The 23,506-nt window shown below is 47.4% G+C and overlaps 1 protein-coding gene across 2 annotated transcripts; it reads left to right on the top strand.

Moving 5' to 3' along the window:
• Positions 1-827: 827 nt before the first annotated feature.
• LOC147666741 (alpha-2Db adrenergic receptor-like) lies at positions 828-7,913 on the top strand. Of its 2 annotated transcripts, XM_086948914.1 has the most exons (4): positions 828-2,858; positions 3,462-4,505; positions 4,776-4,944; positions 5,113-7,913. In XM_086948914.1, exon 4 carries the CDS (start codon positions 5,233-5,235, stop codon positions 6,538-6,540), a length of 1,308 nt encoding a protein of 435 aa, XP_086805040.1. In that variant the 5' UTR covers positions 828-2,858; positions 3,462-4,505; positions 4,776-4,944; positions 5,113-5,232; the 3' UTR covers positions 6,541-7,913. The 2 variants fall into 2 exon arrangements, with proteins under 2 accessions (XP_086805040.1, XP_086805039.1); XM_086948913.1 differs by lacking the exons at positions 828-2,858; positions 3,462-4,505; positions 4,776-4,944 and having other exon boundaries at positions 5,107-7,913.
• Positions 7,914-23,506: the final 15,593 nt, after the last annotated feature.

The raw sequence follows: 23,506 nt of genomic DNA on the forward strand, positions 1-23,506 counted from the left end.
TCTAATCGTTTCTAGTGGCCGTTGTACTGACCGCGTGCGCTTTTAGCAAATTTTTTCAGGACCATACCGGGTGGGGGAGGGTGAATCGGGAGGGTGTGGCAGGTTGCCTGACATTCAAAATATGAGTGCACCCGTGTGTGTATCGAGTGTAGACATGGGGCGTGCGCGTGCGCATGGTGTATGAGTGTGCTCATTACACGGCGTAAATTCGAGTACCTTTCGCAAGTGCGTGTGTGACATCGTGTGTATGTGCCTGTCCGTTACTGAGGCGTATTTAAATTGGTGAATATATATGACTGATTACACTTTCGAGTGTACGTCACAGGGCCAAATATGCCTGAATATCAGACGGACGAAATGAGACTTTGATTGTTTAAACGTTTTTGACAAGAGATTGTGTGACGCACTCCAGTCCGAACGAGGAAATGTCAGTCAAACAGTAGCCAAATGCGCGTTGCTGAGACAGTTTGAGAGACTGTAAGTGTGTTCGGTATGTGGAGGTGTCTGTGCGACGGTGACTAGGAGGGGTGGAGGACCACTCCTGCGGGCAGCAGCAGCCCCTTGGTTTCCAACCTCAGTCAGTGTTTAGTATACAGTGTGCTGGTGCATTTGTCAGCCAGTGGCCCCTCCTGCAGCTGCCCCTTCGTTTCCGGGCTTCTCACTCTCTGGCACTGGGTCCCTGCCAGTAAGGCGAGCGCCGCTGCTCTCTGTTGCCAGAGTCAGGACTGTACCCACTGCGGGGGTGTGCTCGCTCACGGCTGTCACCACCCCTCACACACGCCCTCCTGCGCTGGAAGCGGCTCCGGGCTTCAGAGCGCCTGGGCATCACTCAGTGCTGCTGGGTGAACCCTCAACAGCCCTGAGTGAGCCTGCACCGCGGCTCCCGACACAGACCTGGTGCGCTCTGTGACCTCCTGAGACCTGGTGCACTTCATGACCTACTGACACCTGGTGCGCTCTGTGACCACGTGAGACCTGGTGCGCTCTGTGACCTCCTGAGACCTGGTGCGCTCTGTGACCTCCTGAGACCTGATGAGTTCTGTGACCCCCTGAGACCTGGTGCGCTTTGGGACCACCTGAGACCTGGTGCGCTCTGTGACCTCCTGAGACCTGATGAGTTATGTGACCCCCTGAGACCTGGTGCGCTTTGTGACCACCTGAGACCTGGTGAGTTCTGTGACCCCCTGAGACCTGGTGCGCTTTGTGACCACCTGAGACCTGGTGAGTTCTGTGACCCCCTGAGACCTGGTGCGCTTTGTGACCACGTGAGACCTGGTGCACTCTGTGGCCTTCTGAGACCTGGTGCGCTCTGTGACCTCATAAGACTTGGTGCTCTCTGTGACCACATGAGACCTGGTGCGCTCTGTGACCTTCTGAGAACTGGTGCGCTTTGTGACCACGTGGGACCTGGTGCGCTCTGTGACATCCTGACACCTGGTGAGCTCTGTGACTTCCTGAGACCTGGTGCACTCTGTGACCTCCTGAGACCTGGTGCACTCTGTGACCTCTGAGAACTGGTGCGCGTTGTGACTACGTGGGACCTGGTGCGCTCTGTGACCTCCTGACACCTGGTGCGCTGGTGCTCTCTGTGACCTCCTGGTGCGCTCTGTGACCACCGGAGACCTGGTGCTCTCTGTGACCTTCTGAGACTTGGTGCGCTCTGTGGCCACCTGAGACCTGGTGCGCTGGGTGACATCCTGAGACCTGTGTGCTATATTAATTCCTGAGACCTAGTGCGCTCTGTGACCTCCTGAGACCTGGTGCACTCTGTGACCCCCTGACACCTGGTGCTCTCTGTGACCTCCTGACACCTGGTGCGCTCTGTGTGTGTGACTGGGGCCACCTGAGACCTGTGCGCTCTGTGACCTACTGAGACCTAGTACACTCTGTGACCCCCTGAGACCTGGTGCGCTCTGTGGCCACCTGAGACCTGGTGCGCTCTGTGGCCACCTGAGACCTGGTGCGCTCTGTGGCCACCTGTGCGCTCTGAAACCTGAGACCTGGTGCGCTCTGCGATCTCTAGCCTGAGACTGTCACCTTCTGCGCTCTGACACCTGCTGCGCGCTGGGACGTCTTGTTCTCTGGGACCTGCAGCCCTTCGCAGTTTGCTGTCCTTGTGTTGTTCTGCCCCGTGGGACCTGTTCCTCCTAGTCCTAAAACGTCCTGCCCCTTGCATTGCTTCTGTTCTCTGAGAGCTACTCCCACGAGACATGCTGTCCTTAAGAAACACTGCCCCCTCCCTCCCTCCCTCTGTGACTAGCCCTGGCGCACTGTGAGATTAGCAGACATCCGTCGTAGGGCTGAGACGTACAAGCATCACCCAGGTACGACAGCGCTGAAGAGACCGCCGTCAGCGGGGTTTCAACAGCCTCGATAATACACGGCTCCAACTATAGCTCATAGAAACTAAAACGGAGACACGGCTCTGTGCGACGGATCCGAGACCCCCATGTGAGAGACTCGCCAACCTCTAACTACCTGCAATCTAACACCCCACTGTGAGAGACGCACAATTCTCTGCTCTGACATCCCACGGTGATACTCAGTGACCAATCCAGAGACACCTATTGGGCTTTTGTGGGTGAACGACATTCAAGGCGTCAGTGACCACTTGTGAACAGCAAAGACAACTGTGTGCTGCAAAGTCCACTGGGGTGCAGTAGAGTCCATTCTTGGCTCTCCCCTCGAGGCATTATTTGTTTAAGATGAACAGAGAGCATCAGAGTTCAACAACACTGCGCCTTTGACCTAGGAACCGCAGAGTCCAGCAGTGCGCCCTCAGCCTGGGGCAGGAGAGCCCAGCAGTGCACCCTGGCCTGGGGCAGGAGAGACCAGCAGTGCGCCCTCAGCCTGGGGCAGTGGAGTCCAGCAGTGCACCCCTGGCCTGGGGCAGGAGAGACCAGCAGTGCGCCCTCAGCCTGGGGCAGTGGAGTCCAGCAGTGCACCCCTGGCCTGGGGCAGTAGAGTCCAGCACTGCACTGGGGCAGTGGAGTCCAGCAGTGCACCCCTGGCCTGGGGCAGTAGAGTCCAGCAGTGCACCCCTGGCCTGGGGCAGTGGAGTCCAGCACTGCACTGGGGCAGTGGAGTCCAGCAGTGCACCCCTGGCCTGGGGCAGTAGAGTCCAGCAGTGCACCCCTGGCCTGGGGCAGGAGAGACCAGCAGTGCGCCCTCGGCCCGGGGCAGTGGAGTCCAGCAGTGTGACCTTTGCCCTCGTCCTAGGGCAGGAGAGCCCAGCAGTGCGCCCTCGGTCTCGGGCAGGAGAGGCCAGCAGTGCGCCCTCAGTTTGGGGCAGGAGAGTCCAGCAGTGCACCCCTGGCCTGGGGCAGGAGAGTCCAGCAGTACACCCTGGCCTGGGGCAGGAGAGTCCAGCAGTGCGCCCTCAGCCTGGGGCAGGAGAGACGAGCAGTGCGCCCTCAGCCTGGGGCAGTTGAGTCCAGCAGTGCACCCCTGGCCTGGGGCAGGAGAGTCCAGCAGTGCACCCTGGCCTGGGGCAGGAGAGTCCAGCAGTGCGCCCTCAGCCTGGGGCAGGAGAGACGAGCAGTGCACCCTCAGCCTGGGGCAGTAGAGTCCAGCAGTGCACCCCTGGCCTGGGGCAGGAGAGACGAGCAGTGCGCCCTCAGCCTGGGGCAGTAGAGCCCAGCAGTGCACCCCTGGCCTGGGGCAGGAGAGATCAGCAGTGCGCCCTCAGCCTGGGGCAGTAGAGCCCAGCAGTGCACCTCTGGCCTGGGGCAGAAGAGCCCAGCAGTGCCCCCCTGGCCTGGGGCAGTAGAGTCCAGCAGTGCACCCCTGGCCTGGGGCAGGAGAGACGAGCAGTGCGCCCTCAGCCTGGGGCAGTAGAGCCCAGCAGTGCGCCCCTGGCCTGGGGCAGGAGAGATCAGCAGTGCGCCCTCTGCCTGGGGCAGTAGAGCCCAGCAGTGCACCTCTGGCCTGGGGCAGAAGAGCCCAGCAGTGCGCCCTCAGCCTGGGGCAGTAGAGCCCAGCAGTGCACCTCTGGCCTGGGGCAGAAGAGCCCAGCAGTGCCCCCCTGGCCTAGGGCAGTGGAGTCCAGCAGTGTGACCTTGGCCCTCGGCCTAGGGCAGGAGAGCCCAGCAGTGCACCTCTGGCCTGGGGCAGAAGAGCCCAGCAGTGCCCCCTGGCCTGGGGCAGTGGAGTCCAGCAGTGTGACCTTGGCCCTCGGCCTAGGGCAGGAGAGCCCAGCAGTGCGCCCTCGGCCTGGGGCAGGAGAGCCCAGCAGTGCGCCCTCGGTCTGGGGCAGGAGAGCCCAGCAGTGCACCCCTGGCCTGAGGCAGGAGAGGCCAGCAGTGCACCCCTAGCCTGGGGCAGGAGAGCCCAGCAGTGCACCCTCGGTCTGGGGCAGGAGAGCCCCGCAGTGCATCCTTGGCCTGGGGCAGGAGAGGCTAGCAGTGCACCCCTGGCCTGGGGCAGGAGAGCCCAGCAGTGCACCCCTGGCCTGGGGCAGTGGAGTCCAGCAGTGCACCCCTGGCCTGGGGCAGTGGAGTCCAGCAGTGCACCCCTGGCCTGGGGCAGTAGAGCCCAGTGGTGCACCTCTGGCTCGGGCAGTGGAGCCCAGCAGTGCGCCATCGGCCTGGGGCAGTAGAGCCCAGTAGTGCACCTCTGGCCTCGGGCAGTGGAGTCCAGCAGTGCGCCCTCGGCCTGGCAGTAGAACCCAGCAGTGCACCCCTGGCCTGGGGCAGTGGAGTCCAGCAGTGCGACCTCGGCCTGAGGCAGTGGAGTCCAGCAGTGCACCCCTGGCCTCGGGCAGTGGAGACCAACAGTGCACCCCTGGCCTGAGGCAGTGGAGTCCAGCAGTGCACCCTCGGTCTGGTGCTGGAGAGCCCAGCAGTGCGCCCTTGGACTGGGGCAGGAGAACCCAGCAGTGCACCTCTGGCCTGGGGCAGTGGAGTACAACAGTCCACCCCTGGCCTGGGGCAGTGGAGTCCAGCAGTGCACCCCTGGCCTAGATCAGTAGAACCCAGCAGTGCACCCCTGGCCTGGGGCAGTGGAGTACAACAGTCCACCCCTGGCCTGGGGCAGTGGAGTCCAGCAGTGCACCCCTGGCCTCGGGCAGTGGAGACCAACAGTGCACCCCTGGCCTGAGGCAGTGGAGTCCAGTAGTGCGCCCTCGGCCTCGGACAGTGGAGCCCAGCAGTGCGCCCTCGCCCTGGCCGGAGCAGTGGGAGGCTGCCAGGACCCCCCTCCCGTGATCCGAGGTACCCATGCCGAGGCGCCTGCATGAGGCCCGCAGACTGTGCTGACCATGGTATCGAGATGGAGGCGGTCACCCTGGCTCCCCTGGACCGCCTCAATGCTTCCTACAACGGCAGTCTCGAGGACGCCTGGAGCCCCCCATACAGCCCCGTGGAGACCACCCTCATCCTGCTCGCAGGGGTCACCATCATCATCTCCGACCTCTTCGGGAACGTGCTGGTGGTGGCGGCCGTGCGCACGAGCCGGGCCCTGCGGGCTCCGCAGAACCTCTTCTTGGTGTCCCTCGCCTCGGCGGACCTCCTGGTGGGCACCGTCATCATCCCCTTCTCGCTGGCCAACGAGGTGATGGGCTACTGGCACTTCGGCAGCGTGTGGTGCAGCCTGTACCTGGCCCTGGACGTGCTGCTCTGCACCTCGTCCATCGTGCACCTGTGCGCCATCAGCCTGGACCGCTACTGGTCGGTGACCAACGCCATCAGCTACAACCTCCAGAGGACGCCCAGGAGGATCAAGGTCACCATCGGCGTGGTTTGGCTCATCTCGGCCACCATCGCCCTGCCGCCCCTCTTCATGACCAAGAACGAGCTTTGGCAGTGCCCCCTGAACGACGAGACGTGGTACGTGCTGGCGTCGTGCACCGTGTCCTTCTTCGCGCCTTGCCTGGTCATGCTGCTGGTCTACTGCCGCATCTACCGCGTGGCCAAGCAGAGGACCAGCGCGCTCTATCCTTCCCGGAACGGGTCCTTGGGTGCCAAGCCCTCCCCGTCCGGGGGTTCCCTCAACGCCAACGACAAATACGACCCCGAGAACGCCAGCAGCCAGAGCTCGGGGTACCCCCAGCTCGAGGGGGAACCCGACAACGTGGACTTGGATGAAAACAGCTCCTCGTCCTCCACAATCAAGCCAAAGGAGGCCCGGCAGTCCCAGCACAGGAGGGCGGAGGAGGCCCCGGCCACGGACTCCAAGGGCAAGAACAGGCTCTCGTGGACCGTCAGTCGACGCCAGCAGCAGCGGCGAGACCGCTCCATCTCGCTGTCAAAGGTCCGCCTGGCTCAAATGCGGGAAAAGAGGTTCACCTTTGTGCTGGCCATGGTGATTGGAGGCTTCGTGGTCTGCTGGTTCCCCTTCTTCTTCACCTACAGCCTGGAGTCGGTGTGCCGCGAGGCCTGTGCCATCCCCCCGGTGCTCTTTAACTTCTTCTTCTGGATCGGCTACCTCAACAGCTGCCTCAACCCCGTCCTGTACACGGTCTTCAACCAGGACTTCCGCAAGGCCTTCAAGAGGATCCTGCTTCGCACCAGCAGGTGGGCCATGGGGAGAGGGCTGCGGTGACCCTGCGGTGCGTTCTGTGGGCAACCGTGACTTCACAATGCAGGATTTGTGCCACCATGAGACAGTGGTGCAGGATGGGGGCCCAATGTGTTCAGGGTGCACAGGATTTCTGCCAGGGTGTGCCCACATTGCAGGATTTGTGCCACAATGAGACAGTGGTTCAGGATGGGGGCCACAATGTGTTCAGGGTGCACAAGATTTCTGCCAGGGTGTGCCCACATTGCAGGATTTGTGCCACAATGAGACAGTGGTGCAGGATGGGGGCCACAATGTGTTCAGGGTGCACAAGATTTCTGCCAGGGTGTGCCCACATTGCAGGATTTGTGCCACAATGAGACAGTGGTGCAGGATGGGGGCCACAATGTGTTCAGGGTGCACAGGATTTCTGCCAGGGTGTGCCCACATTGCAGGATTTGTGCCACAATGAGACAGTGGTGCAGGATGGGGCCCACAATGTGTTCAGGGTGCACAGGATTTCTGCCAGGGTGTGCCCACATTGCAGGATTTGTGCCACAATGAGACAGTGGTGCAGGATGGGGCCCACAATGTGTTCAGGGTGCACAGGATTTCTGCCAGGGTGTGCCCACAGTGCAGGATGTGAATCACAAGAAGCCCAGGTGAGTTGCACTTAAGCACAGGTGCGAGGAATGGGCCAAACTCACCCATCAGGGCAGGGTATGCCCCTACTAAGAGCTAGTCGAAGGGCATGGTCTGCGGGCTGCCTCCTGTGAGCAGAGGCACTTTGGGGGGCTTCCCTTTGAGGGTACCGCGCATGGAGGCCCCCATGGGTACATTCCTGGTCTTCCATCTTTGGAACTCTCTTTGTTGTGCAGAACATCAGCACTCCACTTCCTGCACAAAACGAACGTATTTTACTCTCTTCACCCACTGGCAGAACTTACGCCGCTCTCTGGCACGCCACAACTTCGCCTCTTACATACAACTATAGCTAAAAGGCTTTACTTCCGGTGCCTAGCCCCAGAGTTCACATTTTGTTCAAAGCCCCAAGACTTTGCCACCTGTGCAAAACTTCAGCATTTCACTCCCGGTGTAAACTTCTCGAAGTTTTAGATTTTTACTTCATTTGCAGATTTTTTAAATGTCACTTGACTATATAACTTTACATTCTGACAGTACAAAAGGCTCACTTCCGGTGCAGAACTCTAGAACTTCACCAACTGGATAAAACTTTCAAACTTCCCAAAAAAATCAGAAAATGACCCGCTGTCCACTACTCATAAACTTTACCTCCTATGTAGATGGCCGAGCCAAACCCAGAGTCTGAAAGAGACGTCTCCATGTGTATCAGATTCCCTCTGCAATTTGTGAATATTCAATTTTTTACTGTCATTAAAATATTGTTTCAAACTTTTTATGGGTATCTTAGAGGTCCTGCTTACACGTCACTTGACCCTTTGCTACCAGGATAAATGCTGGTCTAAGATAATAATTGTAATAATGGAAGTCCAGTGGTATATATCATACCAGGAGTATCTTGTGGATATAGCATAGATTTAACGTGTAATACTGGGAGTCCAGTGGAATATATCACACTGGTAGTGCTCTGGCAATGTAGCATGGAGCTAATGTGTAATACTGGGAGTCCAGAGGTGTATATCTTACCAGAGCATCCCGTGAATACATCATTTCGTTAACGTGTAATACTGGAAGTCCAGTGGTATATATGAAACCAAGAGTATCCTGTGAATATTTTTCATAGAGTTAATGTGTAATACTGGGAGTGCAGTGGTACATACCATACCAGGAGTATCCTGTGAATATAGCATAGAGTTCATGTGTAATACTTGGAGCCCAGTGGTATATATTACCTGACAGTACTCTGTCAATATAGCATAGAGCTAATATGTAATACTGGGAGTCCAATTGCATATATCATACAGAGAGTATGCTGTGACTGGAGCATAGAGTTAATGTGTTATGCTGGGAGTTCAGCGGTATATATTATACCAGGAGTATTCTGTGAATATAGCATAGAGTTAATGTGTAATACTGGGAGTCCAGTGGTATATATCATACCAGGAGTAGCCTATGAATATAGCATAGAGTTAATGAGTAATACTGGGAGTCCCAGTGGAATATATCACACCAAGAGGACTCTGGTGATGTAGCATAGAGCCAGTAAGTAACAATGGAAATCCAGTTGTGTATGTCATTCCAAGAGTATCCGGTTACTATATCAGAGAGTTAATGTGTTATGCTGGAAGTCCAGCTGTATATACCATAATGGGAGGATCCTGTGAATATAGTATAGAGTTAATGTGTAATACTGGGAGTCCAGTGGCATATACCACACCAGGAGTATCCTGTGTATATAGCATAGAGTTAATGTGTAATACTGGGAGTCCAGTGGTATATACCATACTGGGAGGATCCTGGGAACGTACCATAACAATAATATATAGTACGGGGAATGCACTGGTGTATACCATAACCAGAGTGTCTGGGAATGAAGCATAGCAATAATCATAATACTGGGTGCATATGTATCAATGATAGGTACCCTGGGAGTACAACATAGAGCTGATATATAACCACTATATGCATATGTCTATATACCTATATGTATTATATGTAAAACACTGGGAGCCCTCTAGTAAATACGATAACCTGGGAATGTAGCACAGCAATAACATGTAGTACTGGCGCCGCGCTGGTATTGTCCATGCCATGAGTGTCCTAGGAATGTACCATAGGGCTAATAAGTCCATCTTGGAGGTCAGTGGTATTTTCCATTCAAGTTGTACCCTGGGAGTGTCATATAGCGATGATATGCTATAGTGGGAGTGCACTGATAAATACCATACCGGAAGTACCCTGAGAGTGAGTGTAGTGTAGTAATAAAATGTAATACTGGAAGTGCACTGGCATATGCCATATGAGTAGTACCCTGGAAATGTAGTATAACGATAATATAGAATACTGGATGTGCACTGCTATATACCATACTGGGTGTAGCCTGATAATGAAGCATAGCGATAATATATAATTCTGTAGTATCCTGGCACTGTAGCATTGCACTAATATGTAATAAAGGGAGTGCACTGGTATGAACTATACTTGGAGCACCCGAGGAATGTAGCAACGTGATTATATATAATATCACAAAGGCTGAACTGATGTATCCATGCAAGGAGTATTGTAGGAGTGTAGCATTGTACTAATAAATAATACAGGGAGTGTTCGGGTATGTACTATACTGGGAGCACCCGAGGAATGTAGCAACGTGATTATATATAATATCACAAAGGCTGAACTGGTGTATACGTACAAAGAGTATTTTAGGAGTGTAGCATTGTACTAATATATAATTCTGAGAGTGCACCGGTACGTACTATACTGGGAGCACCCAAGGACTGTAGCAACGTGATTATATATAATATCACAAAGACTGATCTGATGTATCCATGCAAGGAGTATCCTGGGAGTGTAGCATTGTAGTAATATATTACACAGGAGGTGCATTGGTATGTACTATACTGGGAGCACCCAAGGAATGTAGCAAAGCAATTATATATAATAATGCAAAGATTGAACTGGTATATCCATGCAAGGAGCATCCTGGGAATGTAGCATTGTAGTAATATATTACACAGGGGGTGCATTGGTATGTACTATACTGGGAGCACCCAAGGAATGTAGCAAAGCAATTATATATAATAATGCAAAGATTGAACTGGTATATCCATGCAAGGAGTATCCTGGGAATGTAGCATTGTAGTAATATATTACACGGGGAGTGCACTGGTATGTACTATACTGGGAGCACCCAAGGAATGTAGCAACGTGATTATATATAATATCACAAAGACTGAACTTGTGTATCCATGCAAGGAGTATCCTCGGAGTGTAGCAATGTAGTAATATATTACACAGGGGGTGCACTTGTACATACTATACTGGGAGCACCCAAGGAATGTAGCAAAGCAATTATATATAATAATATAAAAATTGAACTGGTGTATGAGTGCAAATCGCATCCTGGCACTGTAGCATTGTACTAATATATAATACAGGGAGTGCACTGGTATGTACTATACTGGGAGCACCCAAGGAATGTAGCAAAGCAATTATATATAATAATGCAAAGATTGAACTGGTGTATCCATGCAAGGAGTTTCCTGGGAGTGTAGCATTGTAGTAATATATTACACAGGGGGTGCACTTGTACGTACTATGCTGGGAGCACCCAAGGAATGTAGCAAAGCAATTATATATAATAATGCAAAGATTGAACTGGTATATCCATGCAAGGAGTATCCTGGGAGTGTAGCATTGTAGTAATATATTACACAGGGGGTGCACTTGTACGTACTATGCTGGGAGCACCCAAGGAATGTAGCAAAGCAATTATATATGAAAATACAAAGATTGAACTGGTGTATGAGTGCAAATCGCATCCTGGCACTGTAGCATTGTACTAATATATAATACAGGGGGTGCACTTGTACGTACTATGCTGGGAGCACCCAAGGAATGTAGCAAAGCAATTATATATAATAATGCAAAGATTGAACTGGTATATCCATGCAAGGAGTATCCTGGGAATGTAGCATTGTAGTAATATATTACACAGGGGGTGCACTTGTACGTACTATGCTGGGAACACCCAAGGAATGTAGCAAAGCAATTATATATAAAAATACAAAGATTGAACTGGTGTATCCATGCAAGGAGTTTCCTGGGAGTGTAGCATTGTAGTAATATATTACACAGGGGGTGCACTTGTACGTACTATGCTGGGAGCACCCAAGGAATGTAGCAAAGCAATTATATATAATAATGCAAAGATTGAACTGGTATATCCATGCAAGGAGTATCCTGGGAGTGTAGCATTGTAGTAATATATTACACAGGGGGTGCACTTGTACGTACTATGCTGGGAGCACCCAAGGAATGTAGCAAAGCAATTATATATAATAATGCAAAGATTGAACTGGTGTATCCATGCAAGGAGTATCCTGGGAATGTAGCATTGTAGTAATATATTACACAGGGGGTGCACTTGTACGTACTATGCTGGGAACACCCAAGGAATGTAGCAAAGCAATTATATATAAAAATACAAAGATTGAACTGGTGTATCCATGCAAGGAGTTTCCTGGGAGTGTAGCATTGTAGTAATATATTACACAGGGGGTGCACTTGTACGTACTATGCTGGGAGCACCCAAGGAATGTAGCAAAGCAATTATATATAATAATGCAAAGATTGAACTGGTATATCCATGCAAGGAGTATCCTGGGAGTGTAGCATTGTAGTAATATATTACACAGGGGGTGCACTTGTACGTACTATGCTGGGAGCACCCAAGGAATGTAGCAAAGCAATTATATATGAAAATACAAAGATTGAACTGGTGTATGAGTGCAAATCGCATCCTGGCACTGTAGCATTGTACTAATATATAATACAGGGAGTGCACTGGTATGTACTATACTGGGAGCACCCAAGGAATGTAGCAAAGCAATTATATATAATAATACCAAGATTGAACTGGTATATCCATGCAAGGAGTATCCTGGGAGTGTAGCATTGTAGTAATATATTACACAGGGGGTGCACTTGTACGTACTATGCTGGGAGCACCCAAGGAATGTAGCAAAGCAATTATATATAATAATGCAAAGATTGAACTGGTATATCCATGCAAGGAGTATCCTGGGAATGTAGCATTGTAGTAATATATTACACAGGGGGTGCACTTGTACGTACTATGCTGGGAACACCCAAGGAATGTAGCAAAGCAATTATATATAAAAATACAAAGATTGAACTGGTGTATCCATGCAAGGAGTTTCCTGGGAGTGTAGCATTGTAGTAATATATTACACAGGGGGTGCACTTGTACGTACTATGCTGGGAGCACCCAAGGAATGTAGCAAAGCAATTATATATAATAATGCAAAGATTGAACTGGTATATCCATGCAAGGAGTATCCTGGGAGTGTAGCATTGTAGTAATATATTACACAGGGGGTGCACTTGTACGTACTATACTGGGAGCACCCAAGGAATGTAGCAAAGCAATTATATATAAAAATACAAAGATTGAACTGGTGTATGAGTGCAAATCGCATCCTGGCACTTTAGCATTGTACTATGTAAATGTAATGTAAATACCAATTTATAACGCGCGACAATCGCTCCAAGGAGCATCTAGGCGCCCAGAAAGGACCTCCAGATGTTAGGTAGTTCCTATGCTTACTTGACTGAGACCCGAATTACACTAGGCTTTTGGCAGTCGTATCTTGTAGATTAAAGATCCAGGTTTTTAGGTGTTTGCGGAAATCTATTTCTTTATCCAGTAATCTCAACTGGGGGGGAAGGGCATTCCATGCTTTTGCTCCCAGTACCGCCAGGGATTTACCCCCTCGGGTTTTAAGTCTGAAGCTTGGGACGGTAAGCAGGTTGGCCGTTGAAGAACGCAGTGCTCTGGTTGGGCAGTATCTGCTGAATTTTTTCCTCAGGTAGGATGGGCCTAAGTTGTGGACAGCTCTAAAAGTAATTAAGAGTACTTTGAACAAGACCCTTTTTGTAATAGGCAGCCAATGTAATGCCTTAAGGGCTTTGGTTGCAGATGATCTTTTCGGCCACTTTAAAACCAACCTCGCAGCTGCATGTTGCACCATCTGAAGTTTGTGTGTGACAGCTTTATTTGTACCAGCGTAGAGGCTATTACAGTAATCGATGCGTGATGTTACTAGTGCAACCGTAACTGTTTTTCTTGCTTCAAGGGGCAGAAGATCAAAGAACTTTCTCAGTCCCTTTATTACCCCGAAGCACATGCCTGCCACTCTGGCTGCTTGTTGTCTAAAAGACAGGTCAGAGTCAAAATGCACCCCCAGATTACGGGCCAAGTTGGTTGTATGAGGTGGTATTTCAGCTTTTTCTGGCCACCATAATCGTGGGATGAACTCATTATTTGGGCCTATAGGCATGATCTCTGTTTTGCCAGTGTTGCATTTCAAATGGTTTAGACGCATCCATTCAAAGGTGGCCGTTAGGCAACCTTTGAGATTTTCCTCCCAGGCTTGGTTATCCTTATCCATTACCAGGATAAGTTGTGTGTCATCGGCATAGGCTATAGCGTCTATGCCAAATGACGAAATCAATTTTATCAGAGGTGCTGTATAAACATTAAACAGGGTCGGGCTCAGGCTCGAACCCTGCGGGACTCCCGTCAACAGCGCTTTTTCACTGGAGCAGAATTCCCCCAGGGTCACCACTTGCCTCCTGTCACTTAAAAAGTTTCTTATCCACTCAAGCACTGTCCCTGTGACACTAATGTGTACTAATATATAATACAGGGAGTGCACTGGTATGTACTATACTGGGAGCACCCAAGGAATGTAGCAAAGCACTTATATATAATAATGCAAAGATTGAACTGGTATATCCATGCAAGGAGTATCCTGGGAGTGTAGCATTGTAGTAATATATTACACAGGGGGTGCACTTGTACGTACTATACTGGGAGCACCCAAGGAATGTAGCAAAGCAATTATATATAAAAATACAAAGATTGAACTGGTGTATCCATGCAAGGAGTATCCTGGCACTGTAGCATTGTAGTAATATATTACACAGGGGGTGCACTTGTACGTACTATGCTGGGAACACCCAAGGAATGTAGCAAAGCAATTATATATAAAAATACAAAGATTGAACTGGTGTATCCATGCAAGGAGTATCCTGGGAGTGTAGCATTGTAGTAATATATTACACAGGGGGTGCACTTGTACGTACTATGCTGGGAGCACCCAAGGAATGTAGCAAAGCAATTATATATAATAATGCAAAGATTGAACTGGTATATCCATGCAAGGAGTATCCTGGGAGTGTAGCATTGTAGTAATATATTACACAGGGGGTGCACTTGTACGTACTATGCTGGGAGCACCCAAGGAATGTAGCAAAGCAATTATATATAATAATATAAAAATTGAACTGGTGTATGAGTGGAAATCGCATCCTGGCACTGTAGCATTGTACTAATATATAATACAGGGAGTGCACTGGTATGTACTATACTGGGAGCACCCAAGGAATGTAGCAAAGCAATTATATATAATAATGCAAAGATTGAACTGGTATATCCATGCAAGGAGTATCCTGGGAATGTAGCATTGTAGTAATATATTACACAGGGGGTGCACTTGTACGTACTATGCTGGGAGCACCCAAGGAATGTAGCAAAGCAATTATATATAAAAATACAAAGATTGAACTGGTGTATGAGTGGAAATCGCATCCTGGCACTGTAGCATTGTACTAATATATAATACAGGGAGTGCACTGGTATGTACTATACTGGGAGCACCCAAGGAATGTAGCAAAGCAATTATATATAAAAATACAAAGATTGAACTGGTGTATCCATGCAAGGAGTATCCTGGGAGTGTAGCATTGTAGTAATATATTACACAGGGGGTGCACTTGTACGTACTATGCTGGGAGCACCCAAGGAATGTAGCAAAGCAATTATATATAATAATGCAAAGATTGAACTGGTATATCCATGCAAGGAGTATCCTGGGAATGTAGCATTGTAGTAATATATTACACAGGGGGTGCACTTGTACGTACTATGCTGGGAGCACCCACGGAATGTAGCAAAGCAATTATATATAATAATACCAAGATTGAACTGGGGTATCCATGCAAGGAGTATCCTGGGAGTGTAGCATTGTAGTAATATATTACACAGGGGGTGCACTTGTACGTACTATGCTGGGAGCACCCAAGGAATGTAGCAAAGCAATTATATATAAAAATACAAAGATTGAACTGGTGTATCCATGCAAGGAGTATCCTGGGAGTGTAGCATTGTAGTAATATATTACACAGGGGGTGCACTTGTACGTACTATGCTGGAAGCACCCAAGGAATGTAGCAAAGCAATTATATATGAAAATACAAAGATTGAACTGGTGTATCCATGCAAGGAGTATCCTGGGAGTGTAGCATTGTAGTAATATATTACACAGGGGGTGCACTTGTACGTACTATACTGGAAGCACCCAAGGAATGTAGCAAAGCAATTATATATAATAATGCAAAGATTGAACTGGTATATCCATGCAAGGAGTATCCTGGGAATGTAGCATTGTAGTAATATATTACACAGGGGGTGCACTTGTACGTACTATGCTGGGAACACCCAAGGAATGTAGCAAAGCAATTATATATAAAAATACAAAGATTGAACTGGTGTATCCATGCAAGGAGTATCCTGGGAGTGTAGCATTGTAGTAATATATTACACAGGGGGTGCACTTGTACGTACTATGCTGGGAGCACCCAAGGAACATAGCATAGCAATTATATATAATAATGCAAAGATTGAACTGGTATAACCATGCAAGGAGTATCCTCGGAGTGTAGCATTGTAGTAATATATTACACAGGGGGTGCACTTGTACGTACTATACTGGGAGCACCCAAGGAATGTAGCAAAGCAATTATATATAAAAATACAAAGATTGAACTGGTGTATGAGTGCAAATCGCATCCTGGCACTGTAGCATTGTACTAATATATAATACAGGGAGTGCACTGGTATGTACTATACTGGGAGCACCCAAGGAATGTAGCAAAGCACTTATATATAATAATGCAAAGATTGAACTGGTATATCCATGCAAGGAGTATCCTGGGAGTGTAGCATTGTAGTAATATATTACACAGGGGGTGCACTTGTACGTACTATACTGGGAGCACCCAAGGAATGTAGCAAAGCAATTATATATAATAATGCAAAGATTGAACTGGTATATCCATGCAAGGAGTATCCTGGGAATGTAGCATTGTAGTAATATATTACACAGGGGGTGCACTTGTACATACTATACTGGGAGCACCCAAGGAATGTAGCAAAGCAATTATATATAATAATATAAAAATTGAACTGGTGTATGAGTGCAAATCGCATCCTGGCACTGTAGCATTGTACTAATATATAATACAGGGAGTGCACTGGTATGTACTATACTGGGAGCACCCAAGGAATGTAGCAAAGCAATTATATATAATAATGCAAAGATTGAACTGGTATTTCCATGCAAGGAGTATCCTGGGAGTGTAGCATTGTAGTAATATATTACACAGGGGGTGCACTTGTACGTACTATGCTGGGAGCACCCATGGAATGTAGCAAAGCAATTATATATAAAAATACAAAGATTGAACTGGTGTATCCATGCAAGGAGTATCCTGGCACTGTAGCATTGTACGAAATGCAAAAGTTGTCGTGTTGTTCCTAATGACAAAGAAAGGAGTTAGTGTAGTCTGTAATGCAAGTGGATTAGAACAGGGTAACCTGGTGATCACCCTGGGAATCCATTTTGTTGGATTTAATGCCCTCACACACCCTTTCAGGTGTCATGCTTCATCATTTGGGCCTGCTCCTCGTTGGGTCGGCGGTGCAATACCCAACGGGCAACACCTCATAGAGGGGCTCTTTGGCGGAGATCTTTTTCCAACTGCCGTATAGATGAAGTGCGGGTATGGGGCCAGGATTCAGGGTAGACGTTGTTATGTGAAATAAAATAAAGCTAGTAGTACCAGAGTCAATTTTATTCAGGAGGGCTACTGCTTTACTTAAAAAAGCTTCCTAGAGGAGAGTAGTGGAAAGTGATGTTTCCTACTCTCTTCTGGAGTGTGTTAAAGTCCGGTCAACATGTTTCTCGCTGCTCTACAATTTACTGAGCGATTCTTCAGGACCGCGGGGACTAGTGAAAAAGTGTCTAAGAGTGTATGTAACTGTCTACACTATTGTCACTTGGTATGGTGTATGTATGCTCGTTTGGCTACCATCCTAGTGAGAGAACAGGTTAATATTACCCTTCTTCAAGTTGCGATTGTTAGTACCTGTTGGAAGCAAAAAAATTTTTGGGGGAAAGGGTAAAAAACATATCGCAAACAAATCATACCACGTTGCATTAATGACTATGATACTTGTGTGTGACGCATGCTGTGATTCATGCGTGTCATTGTAACACAAGTATATCAAACACTCTCAAACGTGGGGTTTCGTGGGAGTGATGTGTGAAAAAATCATGTGTTTAAAATATCAAGTTGGTATTATTGCACGCAGTAACTCTGGACTCACCTAAAGTTAAAAACAATCAGACAACAACAGTGTCCAGCGGGTAAAGCTTCAGGAGATCTTCCACCATGGTGCTATATAGAGGGAGAGATCTCAGTAGTATATACAAAGAAAAAGGGTACATTTTGACTTTTGCACTCCAGAGTCAACGAGATCCTCAAGTGAAAACAGACTCTACTCAAGTAGTATTCAAAGGTTTGTATACTGATGTAATTAAACTTGTATGCCTTGCTTGCTAGGTTCAAGAACTGGAAGCTAGACTATAGGTAAGGTGTATCCAGTATGTTCAGTTGGGGTTGTTCATATAGATACCTGTATTGTATGTGTGTGATACTGTATGGTTAGTTAATGCAATCCCATTCAATAAGTCCAGTGAAAGGGACAGAAGTTTCACAATCATACCCATATTAATTACTGTTTTCTTTTGGGCAGTGGAGTGTTTTAGATTACAAGACAAAGATGCATTTCAGGTATCAGTCAAGTTAACAGTATTGTTGTTGCCTCCCTGTACAAAAACCTGCCGTGTACATAATACACGCATATGTTGGCGTTCCGCGTTGTTAAAGGAGCATTTGAATCGCCTGACCGTCTAATTGGTTACATTACTGTTGAAACGCTCGTGTAAGAACGCCGCTAGCCTGGATGTACTTGCGGAGCTCAGCCATGCACAATACCGCTCTGGCATCTCCGTAAAAAGCGACCTGACGACTTGCTTATTTATGTTGTAAAACTGCGGGGCGCTGATTAGAAATGCGTCTGGATCGCTTTTAATGTTAAGTTTTCAGACCATGCGGAAGTACCGCTTGTGGTGCTCGGCAATAAACAATACCGCTCAGGCATATCCGTAAGCAAAGACCTGACGTCTAGCTTATTCACGCTTATGCCGGCGGGGAGTTTATAAAAAACGCGTCTGAATCGCTTCACATTTAGTTTAAAAACCATGCGGAAATCCCGCTTATATACGAGCGCCGCGTTTGAGAAGTGCTAGACGCACTATTGGCAAAAGGAGGTCGGCGGTCAGGGGGCACCAGCGCGCATAATTTAAAACGCGTATAAACTAAATGGAGTATGCAATCTCAACACAGTTAGGTTATTGTGTACATTTTTGGTTGCGTATTTCACTTACTTGGTGAATGCCTGAGCTTCATTTATCTGCCCCTACCCATCGCCGCTGGAACCGGGTGGAGGCAGTGGGAGGGGTTGGCTCACTCCGCAGACGGAGCGTAGCTGGCCGCCCACCGTTAGTCCAGAGTTACTACGTTCAATAATACCAACTTGATATTTTAAACACATGATTTTTTCACACATCACTCCCACGAAACCCCACGTTTGAGAGTGCCGCCTACTCCGCATTTTGCGGAGCTGGCGGAGCCAGGCGGCACTCCGCAGACGGAGAGTGCTTGAGTGCTTGATATACTTGTGTTACGTGGTATGATTTGTTTGCGATATGTTTTTTACCCTTTCCCCCAAAAATTTTTTTGCTTCCAACAGGTACTAACAATCGCAACTTGAAGAAGGGTAATATTAACCTGTTCTCTCACTAGGATGGTAGCCAAACGAGCATACATACACCATACCAAGTGACAATAGTGTAGACAGTTACATACACTCTTAGACACTTTTTCACTAGTCCCCGCGGTCCTGAAGAATCGCTCAGTAAATTGTAGAGCAGCGAGAAACATGTTGATCGGACTTTAACACACTCCAGAAGAGAGTAGGAAACATCACTTTCCACTACTCTCCTCTAGGAAGCTTTTTTAACTAAAGCAGTAGCCCTCCTGAATAAAATTGACTCTGGTACTACTAGCTTTATTTTATTTCACATAACAACGTCTACCCTGAATCCTGGCCCCATACCCGCACTTCATCTATACAGCAGTTGGAAAAAGATCTCCGCCAAAGAGCCCCTCTATGAGGTGTTGCCCGTTGGGTATTGCACCGCCGACCCAACGAGGAGCAGGCCCAAATGATGAAGCATGACACCTGAAAGGGTGTGTGAGGGCATTAAATCCAACAAAATGGATTCCCAGGGTGATCACCAGGTTACCCTGTTCTAATCCACTTGCATTACAGACTACACTAACTCCTTTCTTTGTCATTAGGAACAACACGACAACTTTTGCATTTCGTGTAATTAGGGCACGTCGTGTGTGGACCTTCTGCTCTGGGTGAGCAGTAATAGCCCAAGACTCCTTTCTTTTGATATTAATTAACTGTAGCATTGTAGTAATATATTACACAGGGGGTGCACTTGTACGTACTATGCTGGGAACACCCAAGGAATGTAGCAAAGCAATAATATATAAAAATACAAAGATTGAACTGGTGTATCCATGCAAGGAGTATCCTGGGAGTGTAGCATTGTAGTAATATATTACACAGGGGGTGCACTTGTACGTACTATGCTGGGAGCACCCAAGGAATGTAGCAAAGCAATTATATATAATAATGCAAAGATTGAACTGGTATATCCATGCAAGGAGTATCCTGGGAGTGTAGCATTGTAGTAATATATTACACAGGGGGTGCACTTGTACGTACTATGCTGGGAGCACCCAAGGAATGTAGCAAAGCAATTATATATAATAATATAAAAATTGAACTGGTGTATGAGTGCAAATCGCATCCTGGCACTGTAGCATTGTACTAATATATAATACAGGGAGTGCACTGGTATGTACTATACTGGGAGCACCCAAGGAATGTAGCAAAGCAATTATATATAATAATGCAAAGATTGAACTGGTATATCCATGCAAGGAGTATCCTGGGAATGTAGCATTGTAGTAATATATTACACAGGGGGTGCACTTGTACGTACTATGCTGGGAGCACCCAAGGAATGTAGCAAAGCAATTATATATAAAAATACAAAGATTGAACTGGTGTATGAGTGCAAATCGCATCCTGGCACTGTAGCATTGTACTAATATATAATACAGGGAGTGCACTGGTATGTACTATACTGGGAGCACCCAAGGAATGTAGCAAAGCAATTATATATAAAAATACAAAGATTGAACTGGTGTATCCATGCAAGGAGTATCCTGGGAGTGTAGCATTGTAGTAATATATTACACAGGGGGTGCACTTGTACGTACTATGCTGGGAGCACCCAAGGAATGTAGCAAAGCAATTATATATAAAAATACAAAGATTGAACTGGTGTATGAGTGCAAATCGCATCCTGGCACTGTAGCATTGTACTAATATATAATACAGGGAGTGCACTGGTATGTACTATACTGGGAGCACCCAAGGAATGTAGCAAAGCAATTATATATAAAAATACAAAGATTGAACTGGTGTATCCATGCAAGGAGTATCCTGGGAGTGTAGCATTGTAGTAATATATTACACAGGGGGTGCACTTGTACGTACTATGCTGGGAGCACCCAAGGAATGTAGCAAAGCAATTATATATAATAATACCAAGATTGAACTGGGGTATCCATGCAAGGAGTATCCTGGGAGTGTAGCATTGTAGTAATATATTACACAGGGGGTGCACTTGTACGTACTATGCTGGAAGCACCCAAGGAATGTAGCAAAGCAATTATATATGAAAATACAAAGATTGAACTGGTGTATCCATGCAAGGAGTATCCTGGGAGTGTAGCATTGTAGTAATATATTACACAGGGGGTGCACTTGTACGTACTATGCTGGGAGCACCCAAGGAATGTAGCAAAGCAATTATATATAATAATGCAAAGATTGAACTGGTATAACCATGCAAGGAGTATCCTCGGAGTGTAGCATTGTACTAATATATAATACAGGGAGTGCACTGGTATGTACTATACTGGGAGCACCCAAGGAATGTAGCAAAGCACTTATATATAATAATGCAAAGATTGAACTGGTATATCCATGCAAGGAGTATCCTGGGAGTGTAGCATTGTAGTAATATATTACACAGGGGGTGCACTTGTACGTACTATGCTGGGAACACCCAAGGAATGTAGCAAAGCAATTATATATAAAAATACAAAGATTGAACTGGTGTATCCATGCAAGGAGTATCCTGGGAGTGTAGCATTGTAGTAATATATTACACAGGGGGTGCACTTGTACGTACTATGCTGGGAGCACCCACGGAATGTAGCAAAGCAATTATATATAAAAATACAAAGATTGAACTGGTGTATCCATGCAAGGAATATCCTGGGAGTGTAGCATTGTAGTAATATATTACACAGGGGGTGCACTTGTACTTACTATACTGGGAGCACCCAAGGAATGTAGCAAAGCAATTATATATAATAATGCAAAGATTGAACTGGTATATCCATGCAAGGAGTATCCTGGGAATGTAGCATTGTAGTAATATATTACACAGGGGGTGCACTTGTACGTACTATGCTGGGAACACCCAAGGAATGTAGCAAAGCAATTATATATAAAAATACAAAGATTGAACTGGTGTATCCATGCAAGGAGTATCCTGGGAGTGTAGCATTGTAGTAATATATTACACAGGGAGTGCACTGGTATGTACTATACTGGGAGCACCCAAGGAATGTAGCAAAGCAATTATATATAATAATACAAAGATTGAACTGGTGTATGAGTGCAAATCGCATCCTGGCACTGTAGCATTGTACTAATATATAATACAGGTAATGCACTGGTATTTACTATTTGGGAGTACCCGAGTAATGTAGCAAAGTGAATATATATAGTATCTCAAAGACTTAACTGATCTATACGTGCAAAGAGTATCCTTGGAGCGTAGTAAAGTTATTACATATAATACCGGGAGTGAATTGGTAGGTACCATACCAGGAATACCCTGAAAATGTAGCACAGTGGTAATTTATAATACCCAGAGTGAACTGGTATATTCATTACCGGGAATGCACCATACTGGGAATGAATTGGATGTAGTATTCAAGAAATACGCTGCTACCTACAATATCAGAGGTTCGCGGAAATTGTGGCATAGTGATAATGCATAATACAGGGAAGGGAGCTGAATAAGTACCAAACCTGAAGTACCTTGCATATGTCTGCTGCCGGCTGCCTAGGGCGAATGTACCCCACAAGGCGCATAGTGCGCTTGTACCTAAGATACAACGGGGCATATTATCAAGCAGGACATTAAAAATTATCGCAGTTTTAGCGGCAGAAAACTGCTGCTAAAGCGGCGATAATGGGCTTGATAATATGGCCATGTGAATTCCAATAGAAACCCATGCTCTGATGTGAACCTGGGCTTCTATTGGAATTCTCCAGGGCATATTATCAAGCCCATTATCGCCACTTTAGCAGCAGTTTTCTGCCGCTAAAACGGCGATAATTTTAACGCCCTGCTTGATAATATGCCCCAAATGTTTTAGAAATTTATGATAGTATGAGTTCGATTAGAATGTACCATATGGAGCATATGGGAGCATGTTAGACAAGCGTCACACCCAACATTATTGGATTTACTTAGGAATTCACCATGTCTGGAGTACTGGCGTTCTACGTTATTAGGCGCACACTTGGAACGTACCACTGTAAACTACTGAGAGCAAATGTTTTTTTTAAGAGGATTTACTGCCATTGCTCTGTTGAATTATTTACAATGTTTTTGAAGACGAAAAGCAGCTTGGCTGTTAGATGCTGGCATTGCAAAATAGTTTTCTTGGCTTGGACTTCTTTAGTGATTTATATTTAAGGCTCCCGGTTTTCCGTTTCAACTGATTTTTACAGATAAATACAGACAGAAAACAATGTGTTTTCTGTCTGCATTTATTTTTAAAAGTGGATACATACAAAAAATTGGGCTTCTTTTAAGGGACTCTGTGCTGTCTTTGATGAACTATAGGCCAACAGCTGAGCAGATGGACA

Source organism: Lissotriton vulgaris, unplaced genomic scaffold, assembly GCF_964263255.1.
Source record: "Lissotriton vulgaris unplaced genomic scaffold, aLisVul1.2 SCAFFOLD_610, whole genome shotgun sequence".
Taxonomy (NCBI): domain Eukaryota; kingdom Metazoa; phylum Chordata; class Amphibia; order Caudata; family Salamandridae; genus Lissotriton; species Lissotriton vulgaris.

What these genes read in the sequence shown, in the direction of transcription:
- LOC147666741 (XM_086948914.1), top strand. Translation starts at nt 5,233, where the DNA reads ATGAGGCCCGCAGACTGTGCTGACCATGGTATCGAGATGGAGGCGGTC.